Source organism: Formica exsecta, unplaced genomic scaffold, assembly GCF_003651465.1.
Source record: "Formica exsecta isolate Colony F162 unplaced genomic scaffold, ASM365146v1 scaffold659, whole genome shotgun sequence".
Classification (NCBI taxonomy): Eukaryota; Metazoa; Arthropoda; class Insecta; order Hymenoptera; family Formicidae; genus Formica; species Formica exsecta.
Window position 1 is genome coordinate 65,687 of NW_021853421.1, and position 12,919 is coordinate 78,605.

General features: G+C 32.8%; 2 protein-coding genes and 1 long non-coding RNA gene across 7 annotated transcripts in view; 1 reads left to right on the top strand and 2 right to left on the bottom strand.

The window, feature by feature from the left end:
- Positions 1-262: 262 nt before the first annotated feature.
- On the bottom strand, positions 263-7,344 carry LOC115242872. Of its 3 annotated transcripts, none has more exons than XR_003885118.1 (7): positions 7,222-7,344; positions 6,788-6,977; positions 5,142-5,324; positions 2,999-4,724; positions 1,848-2,228; positions 1,314-1,540; positions 263-605 (listed from the first exon to the last, which is right to left on the bottom strand). It is a non-coding gene; the product is annotated as an uncharacterized LOC115242872 (long non-coding RNA). The 3 variants fall into 3 exon arrangements; XR_003885117.1 differs by having other exon boundaries at positions 1,298-1,540; XR_003885116.1 differs by lacking the exon at positions 263-605 and having other exon boundaries at positions 974-1,540.
- Positions 7,069-9,772, top strand: LOC115242871 (methyltransferase-like protein 2-A). The gene is made up of 6 exons (XM_029819450.1): positions 7,069-7,419; positions 8,002-8,154; positions 8,291-8,563; positions 8,677-8,790; positions 9,129-9,301; positions 9,534-9,772. The coding sequence occupies exons 1-6, from the start codon at positions 7,316-7,318 to the stop codon at positions 9,674-9,676; spliced, it is 960 nt and encodes a 319-aa protein (XP_029675310.1). The 5' UTR covers positions 7,069-7,315; the 3' UTR covers positions 9,677-9,772.
- A 504-nt stretch (positions 9,773-10,276) lies between these two features.
- Positions 10,277-12,919, bottom strand: part of LOC115242870 (protein-tyrosine sulfotransferase) — an 87,358-nt gene continuing 84,715 nt past the window's right edge. For all 3 annotated transcript variants that reach the window (XM_029819449.1, XM_029819447.1, XM_029819448.1), the window contains one exon: positions 10,277-12,616. In XM_029819449.1, the coding sequence (XP_029675309.1) occupies positions 12,502-12,616 (115 nt within the window). In that variant the 3' untranslated portion in view covers positions 10,277-12,501. The remainder of the gene's footprint in view (positions 12,617-12,919) is intronic.

The following is a 12,919-nucleotide window of genomic DNA, read 5'->3' on the forward strand; positions in this document are numbered from 1 at the left end:
TTCTAAAATTAAAAAAGAAACACTTAGATAGCAGATAGCTATTAATATGTTTAATAAAAAAAACTTATATTTTTGATTTCAGATATGATAAACGAACATTTTCATGCACACTGTGCATGAAAATATAAATCTGCAAATATTGACATATCTTCTGAAAAAAAATTTTTAAGCTGAAAATTTTTATTTAAGTGCTTAATAATATTGTATTAATATTATAAAAAGAACATTTATCAAATCGTTGCTCTGCAAAAAAATCCAGAAAATCTATTCATAATTTCGAAGGTTCAAACGGCTATGTCCTCTTAATATTTTCACGTGTCTGTAGAGCATCCAATTTACGAGATTACTTATTATCACTGCATAATTTAATTATTACAAAAAAAGTAATTAAAACTTATCTCCAAGTTTAATGGCTTCAATGTGTCGAACATTCCTCCCAAATACGCTCCCCTAATTCGTCCAGATTTTTATATCGGTCCTTTTGTATTTCATCAAACTATACATATAGAATTTGTTTGCTTTATAGCTTCTGTATATTTTCTTATCTCCTTTTCCTTACAATGATAGACTTGTCCGATTGGAAGCATAAAGCAAAAAAGTTGCAGCTGAAAAAAATAAACCTTAAATCAAAGATATATTTCACAGAAACATATTTTGAAATTACTCGATATCGTTATCCGATAATAGCCGATTCTTCTGCCATCCCTTCCCTTCTAATCGAAAGACGAGATTAATAGGTGCCTAAATGCCGTCGGGAAATCTTGCGAGAATCACATTGAAATTCCCAGGAGGAAGGAGTGGAGAGAGGGAGGACAGTCGGATCAACCGGAAGTCAAGGTCACGCGGTCAATCGCCCCGCAATTCATCGCCGTTATAAATAGATGCGGGCGTCCCAGTATGTGTATCTATACGTATTTGTATGTCACGTGCCGCGAATAATAGGTGAAATAGATGTTTCCAAGATGCATCAATCTCTGTGTTGGAGTAATTTTTATAAAACGTCTCTCCTTCCACATCTTTCAATAATAAATTATTACAAATATTATACATTTTTTTTTGTCGAATCGTATGTGTAATATTCTTTTATCTTGGTATGCATTATATCGTCTCCTGCAGCTCGAATGCTGCGAAAATGTTTCCATTAGCGTAATTAATCGGCGGGAACCGCGTGGCCGCATTTCCTGTTTGTTTTTCAAGAATCACCTCGGACCAACCCTTTCAATTTTGTCCATCCCCTTCTCTTCTATTCCGTTCCTCCCCTCTCTCTACTTCGACAAAGCTCGCGCGCAGAATTTACCTGGTAATTTGCATACCATTAAAGCGACCACATCAGCCCGCACCACATGATGGTGGCGTTCGGTTTGACGTTATATCACATGATGCAAAGGGCACCCCGGCAATTCAATCATCTTGATTATCCATATTATTTTCCGTCCTATTTATGCCGTTTATCCGGAATGCGGCGTAAATAATCGCGACGAGAGAAAAGTGAGATGTATGGTTATACAGGATGTTCAGATTTAACGGCAACCTTTTTCATCTATTTAAAAGCAATAAAATATCAAGTAAAATATCTATTTTTGGCATCTTATGTATGTGTGTGTGATATGTTTCTCTATGTCTCTAACTTATATATATATTACATATTGTTTCTTTCGATTTTACAGTTATATATATAAAGAGAGAGTAATTTTATATACAAATATTTTAATTTTCTACAGATATTTGTGAAATTCCACAAACATTTTGCAAAAATTAAAATATAAATTTATAAAAGAACCGCGATGTGTATTAACGTGGATATCAAAGAACATATACTGCATAAAAGTGAAATTTTCAACATATACCTCGTACGCAACGACCCGGTATATATACAGTCGAAATGTTATTATTATTGTTTCGCTCTTGTTTTGATATTTATTGATATGTCATTATCGGAGAACAGAGATACAGATGCGCGCGCTATTTCGAATCCGTTTTTGTCTTTTGGGGAAAGTGGTGGTCGATATCTGCGTCCGGTATTTCGAGGCGTCTCTCACCCTCGTTGCAGACACCACGGTGGAACCCCCAAAGATCGTTCGAGCAATGACCCCGAGATTATATATTCCGCCGGTGTGCCGGGTGGTGCTGCAGAAGAGCTTATGCCCTCCGAATTCGCTCAGCCTCGACATAACGTTACGCGAGAAATTTTCTTTCCTTCTCTCGTGTATTCGATTTATTAATCTCACCTGTGAATTATAATAATTATCATTTATAAAATAAAAAAAATTTAGCTTATATATTGTATATATACGAGTAAAGGATTTTATTTCTGTTTTCTATAAAAATATTTTAATGCTACTCTTATGTTAATTTTAAAGATTTAGCATATTTTTTCAATCTTATAAGATTCTTTTGTGTAATAAAAGTATTTATATATAGATTGATGATATGAAAAAGCAAATATCTATCTAGAGATATTTTAGAGTATATGTTGATTCTAAAAAATCATCTCTATTTTACACCCGAAAATTTATCCTGAAATATTATTCAGTTATCTCGGGATGCTATGTATATATAATTCTAGAATTCAACCAATAAACGAATTAAAAAATAACAATAATTAATTAGAATATGGTATACATATATACATATATCATACCATATATAATATTACAATATGTATTAGAAAATATATAGTAATGTACAATAAATATTATATATATATAATCTCTTAGAATATATATCGAGAAAATTATTATTGTATTATCTGTTTACTGAATTATTTTTACTCTTATCTTTATCATTATCATTGAGCAATGTCTACTTGATTCCAAATTCTTTTTCTATCTAGAAATCAATGCTTTCTTAACAAGAATTTAAAATGAGTTTTAAAGATAAGGCGCAGATTAAGACAAAGATAAAGCTAAAGATAAGATACATTTGAAATCTTTTTCTCGAATTCTTGTGAACCATTAAAAATCTTTTCCTCGAATTTTTATGAACCTTCGTTACTTACATATGAGTCATATCTCTAGAACAGAACTTAAGAAATCCACCATTTTCAAAGATGCGTCGATGAAGGTGGTGCATTATCCGTGGTCTCGGAAAGGTTCTCTCGCCTGTAATAGACCGAAGGGAGAGCGACGCGCAAAGGGACGAAAGGACGAGGGCGGAGGGTAGAGAGGTCGGGGTGAAAAGAGGGCGGAGGGGCAAAGAGAGAGAGAGAGAGAAGAGAGGACTCCGCGCGCTTCGTCGGGGTGGTTGCCCTCGTCTGCGCTTTGTGGGAAATGGCCGCTCAATAACGCGTAGGTCCTCCTCGTCCGCCCCTGCTCACCCTCCCTCGGCGAGGCAAGGGCCGATGCCCCAAAAGACAGCCGTCGAACTACCCTTGTCCTACCCATCCCGTCATCCCCTCAAAAAGGTCAAACCTTGCCCTTCCTCCTCTCATCCCTCTCCTCTGGTAGACGAAAACCTACGAGTTGCAGAAACGAAAGAGGATGCAAGGTGACGATTGGTCGAGATTGGTAAAAAAGGACTTTGTGGTTTGTCCTGAGGGTTCGAGAGACCGGAATCTAACAATTGATCCTAAAAAATCTTGAGAAAAGTATCTGAAATCTATGAATAGATTTTAAAAGATTTGCAACAGTGTTTCTCTAAATTCGCGCTAAAAACTTGTCATATCAAATATCATCAATATATAAATATTAGCCCTTGATATCAAGTTTTTTTTACATAAATTGTGTTCAATTGCATATAATAACTATTACAGATATACCTTCATTTATCCCTCTTTAATTGCAAAATAAAATGTAGGATTTTTCGTGCATTGTGTATGTAAACAAAAATAAAACATAATAAGTACATCCAAGAGATAGATTATGCAAAGAGAAAGACGGATTTTTTCAAATCGCACATTCTTAATAGCCTTAAAGTAGTACAAGAGTTTGTCAGTTTTACGAGGTATAGCTCGCTGCAACCGAAAAGTCTCGGCGCAACGAGATGACTAAAATTTGAGAATGATCTTGGAAAAAAAAAAATCATTCAATAAAACTATAAAAGTCTTGTAAAATTAGACAAAAAAGTACATAGTTAACATATTAATTGAATTAATGACAGACGTTTTTGATCTCGACTTAATTTATCGCTAATGTATCCCCACAAGTGTGTACTTTGATTAAAATATTTCCTAGATTCGATAGCGCACACATGTTGCAATTTTTCACGAACCGAAGGGCGAGACGTGTTCGCGCGCCAATTTTCAGCGGAGGACGGGTTTTCCCATGTTTTTTCCCCCTTTTTTTTTTGTCTCCGACAAGTTCGCCGACTCGAGATCGATGAGTGCCTAACCCATCGCGCGCGAAAACAAGGGGGGAAGAGAGAGGAGGAAGAGAGAGAGAAAGAGAGGAAGGGAAAGGGAAACGGATCACGGCGTGTATCGATCTCGCCCCTAGGGACTCGCGGCAGGATTAGGACGTCACGGTAGCCACCCACGACGAGGCGGCGAGTGCAGGAGCGGCGCGAGGACCTCGCATGGCCCTTGGCAACCGGTTGCCAGGAATCGCGCGAGCACCTCTCCTCACTACCTCCACGTCTCGTCTCGTCACTCGTCGTTCGTCTCTCGCTTCGCCTCGCCTCGCTTCGTCTCGCTCGCCGCCAAAGAGCCGCATCGCGTCGATAAAGCATCCTCGCGAACGAATCGACGAACCTCATCGCGCGAAAAAAGCGGACGGATCGAGGAAAACCTGCGGGAAGAATACATTATTAACGCGCGTATTATTGAACACGTGCGATTGAATATCGAGCGGCGCGAACTTGTATCTGTATAAATCGAGCAATTTGTAAAAGCGTGCACAGAGTATTATTATAGATATAGGTATATGATCTCGCATGTATGAATGTAGATTTTCGCAAAGAGTAAATAAATATTATTGTTAAAGAATTTCGGGGGAAAAACAAAATTAAAAAACGTTTTGAATCAAAGTAAATTAAGAAGATCAAGATTCTGATCTTTCCAACATTTGAAAAGCAGGAATTGATTGCAAAATTATCAAATGCCTGTTTTTATTATTAATTTTTATATCTATTCGTTGATTGTTTTAATTATATAGAGAAGCAATTAAAAATATGTATAAAATTGAAGGAATAAACTTATGAAATACCTGATATTCTCCATTTGTTCCATCCAAAAATGGGTCCTTTAATTCATCTATATTTTATAAGCCAGCTTCTCTGCTAATCTAATTGATACCTTCGGAATTGATTTTTCCGGAAATAGTCGGTTAAAGTGGCAGATCATATTTAGAAATAGGACTAGATGCGTATCGAATTATTCATCCATGTTTCTGAAAAGAAATCTATAGTTAGCTATACATATAGATTCGTTATTTTAATTTAACATCTTTCGTTCGTTCTCCTATTAATATACATGTTAAAAAATGTAATGAATGTAATACATTTTCGAATGAAAAAAACATATATTCAGATATCACACATTGGGTCTACTATTTTATTATATATTTAAACGACAGCTCAATGTGTGAGCAGACAATATTTTTTAAATGTATTTTTAATATTTATTGTTCATTAATTGTACGTTGTACAATTAATTGTAAAAATAATATTTATTTAATGTTTATTAATTATTTATTTTACATGAAATATATTCATTTAAAATAACAAGTGTTAATATAAAAAATTTTTTAATGATTAAAAGGGGATTTAACCCATTATTTCAATGTTTATAAAAATGTTTTTAAAACATTTTTAAGAACATTTTCAAAAATATTGTCTGCTCGTTAGAAGGTGCTGCATCTTTGTATCTCAAAATTTCGCGTACACATCTCGATGTTGAGAGAAGTCCACGCCTGCGAAAATCGTCGCGGATTCAAAGTGCGTGAGTCGCGAGATTCGCCCCTGCGACATCAAGCATCCAATGACGTAACTCGCGGCCACCCCCGCGACCTGCACCCCCTCGCCGCGTCACACCCATCCCGCGTTTCCGCATACCATGCGCGCATACATACCCTCAACCTAACCTATATCACTTTCTTAGGTCGTTGATCCTGATGCGGTACCGCGCGCGCGATCGAGCGCGCGTGATATATATTTCCAACTAAAAAAAAATAAATAAATACCATTCGATATCCCGCCGCGGGGTAAACGCGGAGAATGATGGGATTATGGGGGGAGGGGGTGAGTCTCGCGCGTAATCTCTACTCTCGTTCGAAGCACTTTACGACGTGAAGTGCGTTCTCCATTCTCGCTTATGTCGTATATAAAAAAGTATTTAGAGAAAGACAAAACGAGCATCTTATTCGTATCTTTCGCGTTAAAGTAAATATAATCTGTTCTCCTGACAATGACATCCGACATATATAGAGAGAAACTGAGATATGCTTAAATAAATCTTTTCCTTTACCTGTGTGCATTTTTCCAACTTTTCAAATTTTTTTTTTTTTCGTTATACTTTAACGTACATTCTCTTATGTCGATCTTATACGGGTGGTTTTTTTAAATAGGCTTTTATTGCGTTTGACTACTTTGATGACTAGTTTTATGTAAAATTGATCGTCAGTATATAAAAATAATACGAGATATATAAATGCAAAAGTTCAATTTTAATTACTTGGAATTTAAAATACAACGCGATATCGTTTAAAATATACAAAATTGATCGATATAAGATACTAAACGCAGAGAATTTTACGTTTATTTAAAATCCGATATATAACTGGAAAAATATTATTAACAATTAATATAATTAGTGAGACTCCTTTTTCTCAGAATCTCTAAATTAGCAACTTACCAAATTAAGAATTAAACGCTAAAATTATGTGAAAATGTAGCTGGAACAAGCTTATGCTTTACAAAATGGCCGGGAAACTCGTGGCTCAGGAAACCCGCGAGAATATAGCGATTAATTCAAGCCGATATATCGATACAAGCCTAGTATAATCGATATATATATCGATATAAATCCAGTAACTTCATGGGCTCTAAAATAAATATAATTATTTCATTCATCGTCTTATTTTATAATTATTTCGCATATCATCTCTTTTTTTTTCATTATACTATTATTTTGTTTATATGTATACTTGGCTGAATTAAACAGCTGTTTCTCTATGAAAAGGAAATAACCTATAAAAATAACCAAACTAATAATTGTATATAATTATGATGAGTGATTAAGAAGGAAAATAATTCTGAGTGAATTTTAAGAAGGAAAATAATTCTCACGTGTAAAAAATAATTCCCTTGACATGTCAAAATCGCGACGCAACGATTCCAATGTCACATGTGGTCGCATCATTTCGCCGGCGCGTTTTGAAACATGGCCGAGGGATCGTCGAAGAGTGATAATCATGAAACGGGAAGACCGCGATTCGGAACGCGAAACTTGCCCCTCGACGGGGACGTCTTCCAACATAATGCATGGTACGTTGCAGCTCCACGTGTATAAGCAGCTGCACGTGACGTTCGATCTGACGTTTGATCGAACGCATGTGTATCCGGTCTAACCTGCGAAATTATAAAATTAAAAAAATTAATCGAATATTATCACACATGTATTAATTATATACGCTGATTTTTGTTTCTTTCATAATATGAGAATATTTTTCTCCTGTTTGATATTCTTTTTAGAAAGATTGGACTCAAAATTAGATTTTAAATACACTTGTTACGCAAGCATGCTCTCATGTAAAAATTATGTCTTGGAATGAATACTTTCGTAGTATTTTATATTTTATTCATAATAAACTATCTTTAAAGTAAAAATATAAAGCTATTTTAAGCTGTGAATATAAAGAGTACAATTAAAATGAGCAATTCTAATGTATTATAATTAATTTTATTCGCATATTTTTAATTTTGATTATTAATTCCATTTATCTTATTATTTCTTTTTTATTTATTATTAAACAAGAATAGTGTACAAAGCCTTCAATCATTTTGTTCATTCAATATGCTTATTATTAAAAGTTCTTGTTAATTATTAAGAATTTGATACTCTAAAAGGGATAATGTTACATGGGATGAGGAACAGGAAAAGTTGGCACAACAGAAAGTGGATGAGAATTCCATTGTTACAATATCATATGAAGAATTCCTGAAATATGAAACTGAAGCGGACAAATATTGGGACAAATTTTATGGCATACACAACAATAGGTACGTGTTTATCAATAGGTAAAGTCTAGGAAAACTTCTTTTTCCTTTATTAGATTATTAGATAATATAATCATTGAATTGAATTGTTATACATGTTATTTTAGGGATAAATTTCTAATCGATACATTTATTTCAGATTTTTTAAAGACAGACATTGGTTACTGATTGAGTTTCCTGAATTAGCACCTAATACTGTAAAAGAGGACACAGAAAGACCTATGAGGGCTGCACTTACTGACGAAGATAAAAGTCACGGAGATAAGCATATCAAAATCCTAAATTTGCCATGTAAAGATAATTGTAGAATATTCGAAATAGGCTGTGGTGTAGGACTATTTGTGTATTGCTGTGATTTTTCCGAGAAAGCAATTGATATACTACAACAAAATCCTGCTTATGATGTAGATAGGTAAAGCATCCTCAAAATTTGTGTAAATTTATTTCCGATTATCCAATATATCACGCAAATGTATGCACATAATTGTATATATTATCTGTACAATCTAAAATCTGTGATTTTAGGTGTAAAGCATTCGTCCTTGATGTGACTCAAGAAACATGGGCAACTCCTTTTGAGCCTCAAAGTCTAGACATTGTTATCCTTATATTTGTATTGTCTGCCATCCATCCTGATAAGTATGTTGTTTTATCATGTATTATTAATTCATTTCTTTTATTACATCTTATTTAGTGTATCTGTTACATTTATATTAATTTTTTTATATAGTGCTTACCTTATACATGTATATTTATTACATTTTGTTATATCTTTTATTATAATTGTTTATATATATAAAATTTATATTTTATATATTTTGTGTTTTTTTTTTGTTATATTTTTATCATACAAGTATCTCTATATAATGTTTTGTTATTTTTATACAGTTGTATCTTGCATACTTTATATTCTTAAAATTATTCTCATATTCAAAAAAGACATAGATGTTAATATATTGCTTTGTATTATTTTGTAGAATGCAACATGTTGTGCAGCAAATACACAGGTATCTAAAGCCAGGTGGAATAGTTTTGTTTCGCGATTATGGCAGATATGATTTGGCGCAATTGAGATTTAAGAAGGGTAATTGTCTCAGCAAAAACTTTTATGTGCGTGGAGATGGCACCAAAGTATACTTTTTCCTACATGGTAATATTTCCTAGAAATTTTGATATATCTTTTTTCTAATGTTGTAGAATTAATATCATAATTCAATTATTGTTCTTGTATGTCAAAACTTTCTTATGCATTATATTTTCAAACTATAATGTGTGTGATTCTTGCCTATTAAACTATTTAGTACCTAAAGTTTGATGTTTATAATGTTTTCTTGCAAATAATTAATTAATTATTCGTTATATTAAAATATTGGTTATTTCAGAGGAAATTAGAAAGTTATTTACCAGTAATGGCTTCATCGAAGAACAAAACTTTGTGGACAGAAGGCTGCAAGTTAATAGAGGTAAACAATTGCGAATGTACAGAGTATGGGTGCAGGCGAAATATCGAAAGGCACCGTTGTAGAAATTGTAATTTATCAAAATTCTCACGAATAACGAAGATTTACGATAGAAATCTGAAAACACAATGTAATTGAGTAAAAATATATTTTTATATCATTCTTGTGTATTTTTATTGCTCAATGTATATTAAAAATTGACTTTTATTTATTTAAATGCAACTCCCCAAATCTGAATGTGCAATATATATTTATTACCATACAAAATTAAATTATATATATATAATATTCATGTATCAATATATATAATGTATAACAGTGTTGCACTCGTGGTGTCAAATAATTTCGCACATTGTTAAAATATTCGCAAACATCAACAAATACCTATTTCAGAATTGCTGACTGGTATTAATTATAATGTTCTAAGATTTCCATTTTTCACATACCAGATTCAATAAAAGCAACATTTTAAAAATTAAATTTAAATTTCCCATAATACATAATTAGTTAGAATTAATGAGGAAACTAAAATATTTTACCAATTTTACGATTCGCACAAATTATACAAATTTGCGCGATACCGAGATAAAGCTGCAATCTATTTTTATCCGTCGCGCCGATTGGAAGTGAGATAAGGAACATGGATTGGATGTAACAGAGTTGTATAATATTAAAATAATTTAATTGCATAATTCGACAAATAGTCAAGATTTTGACATGCCTTTGCTTGTCTGTCGCAGATTCCATTCTAACAGTGCATTTTGTTCTTTTCCTAAAATTATAACATATGTCATAAAAATCCATGAACAATGAGAATGTGTCGCAGCCAAATCATGGTCAAGAAAAACTTCATAAATATTATTTACATTTATATAAATATCAGGTTGGTTCATAATAACTGCGTCACACTTTTTTCCATTTTTATTAATTTTAAGCAAAAATTAAAGATGATCGATCTAAATTTTTAAAAGGAAGAAGTTTAAGGAATATTTCTAATTAAAATGTTTCTCACTAATAAAAATATTTTTAAAATTGATGTAATTTCGACTTTTCATGTGGCAAATATGATGAAGTTTTGTGTTACCAACCGAATATTAATTTCTGATAATGTATATATCAGAAATATATATTCATAATATTTTAATATAGATTGGCTGTGAAGAAGATAAACTACATTACTTAAAAAATATGGCGAAGATGAAAAATTCGATTCAGATTGGTTACAATAAAGTGGCGTTGAAATGCTATAGTGGAGATGCAGAGAATAAAAACCCTAGTGTGCAAACTTCTCGACTTTGTACATGGTTAATATATAATTAATATATATATATATAATATATAATTGGACGAATGTTATGCAAAAATCATAGTTTATCCGAAAAATTAAGAAAAAAAGAAACAAGCTATACTTACACATTGCTGAATTAGCAAAACATCACGCATTGTACAAACCTTAAAACTACTACTCGTGATAAAGTTAACTCATTTTTGTATAATTTTGTTCTATGTATCGGACGATTGCCTTTATCGTTGAATAAAAACATTTGTGCTGGGTTATTATCCTCCTAAACTGTGTGATCAACCGATGATAAGATTTTGTTCGTGAGAGATGAAAGAGAATTTTCTACTTTCGATCTCTTTGTGCATTTAAGATTGATCTATCGTCGTTAAATATCTTATCAACGCTTTTGTTTAAAATCACTGGCCGTTATTGGTCGATGTCATTTAATAAGAAAAGATGGAAACCGATCACGCAGTGTTCGGTTTTCCATACATGCGACAATGATCGCTATATTCATCTCTATAACGCGACAATTAGCATAAGATCATTTTTCGTATTTGTTACAGAAATAGTAACGGATCTTATTCTTCACAATGCATAATCAAAGTTTGATCCCTAAGCGCGACGAATATCAAGCTTGTTATTCTCGTAATAATCAACGACTATGATGATAGATCAGAGCGATAGTATTCCGTCAACTCGGGATTTGTATCATAACGCACTACAATACTTGTAATGCTAGACGATGTCTAGTGACAAAAAGGAACTTGTCATTCAACTTAATCAATGAAAAATTTTTATCAGATCTCTTTTACTCTTTAATTGTAATTTGTTACTAATAAATTTACTTATAATTATATATAGTATACATTATTAAGTAGAAATAAAAAAATTTAGTATAAAAATGCGGTAAGGTAATAATTTGCGAGGTCCAGTCTAGATATTTAAATACAACACATTTTACATAAATCATATCTAAAATGAACCTTACAAACTATGCTTAATTCTTCAAATTGATATAATAATAATTCTACTATTCAACATATATTATTATTATATCTCATCATGTTTAAAGATTATGTTGGCATTAGTTATATGCATTCCAGAAATATAAGAACTGTTAACATACTTATATTAAGATGAAAGAAAGTCATATCTGATTTGAAAACATTAAAAGATTTAAAAAAAAACTGTCAGAAATTACCTTTTTACGCAACAATGTGACACTTGATAAACTATTAAAATATTTCCCGCAATATTTCGGGTATTCATTCTTGGAAAGACACTTTGTGTTTTCTAGTCACGATCTAGTATTACAAATCTCCTGATTTCACGAAACACGCGAACCTGATGCGAATAAATAAACATCGCGATGAGTGAATGCCGATGAATTCGTTGTCCATGCATGTCGTCGATGTGGCAACGAAGGAGATTAAGAAAACACGACGATTAATCCTTGACGGGACAACAAGTCGCGTCGTATGCGACTATCGAGTTTACTTTGAAAATACAAGGGGAGAAGTCCGCACGCGCGGAAATCCTAAGTCGGATTAGAGTTAGGATAGTAGTTGGTTACGTGTTGCGCGCATCTAAAAGTATCGCGTGGGGTCACGCGACCGGAGCCGTGCTGGAAGCAGCTTCCTCATTGCTCGTCTCAGTCGGTCTGTGGGATAGATGGTATGCCCGCGCCTTCTCCTCCCACAGTTTTTCGCCAGCCAACACCCTAAAAAAAGGAAATTAAATAAATAACTCAAATATTAAACAACCTATATAAAATAATATATACATATATAGTAATCGAATATTTACTAGCCTAAAACATTTATAATTGCGTTTAGGTTCTGTTTCTCTGTCTAATTGAACAACCTTTTTATTTTCACTAGAAATCACATGTATATTTAGCTTTATAACATATCGTTAAAGATTCCTGTTGCTTTTACAAAGAAATTTTAGTACTTCAACAATTATTTTAAAATTATTTGGTATTATAGATATTAAAAAATTATTTATATAAATAATAATCGAC

Bases quoted from the DNA above. Each gene is read 5' to 3' on its own strand.
- LOC115242871 (XM_029819450.1), top strand. From the start codon at position 7,316: ATGGCCGAGGGATCGTCGAAGAGTGATAATCATGAAACGGGAAGACCG. The intron at 8,155-8,290 runs GTACGTGTTTAT...CATTTATTTCAG, and splicing joins TATGGCATACACAACAATAG to ATTTTTTAAAGACAGACATT. The intron at 9,302-9,533 runs GTAATATTTCCT...TGGTTATTTCAG, and splicing joins AGTATACTTTTTCCTACATG to AGGAAATTAGAAAGTTATTT.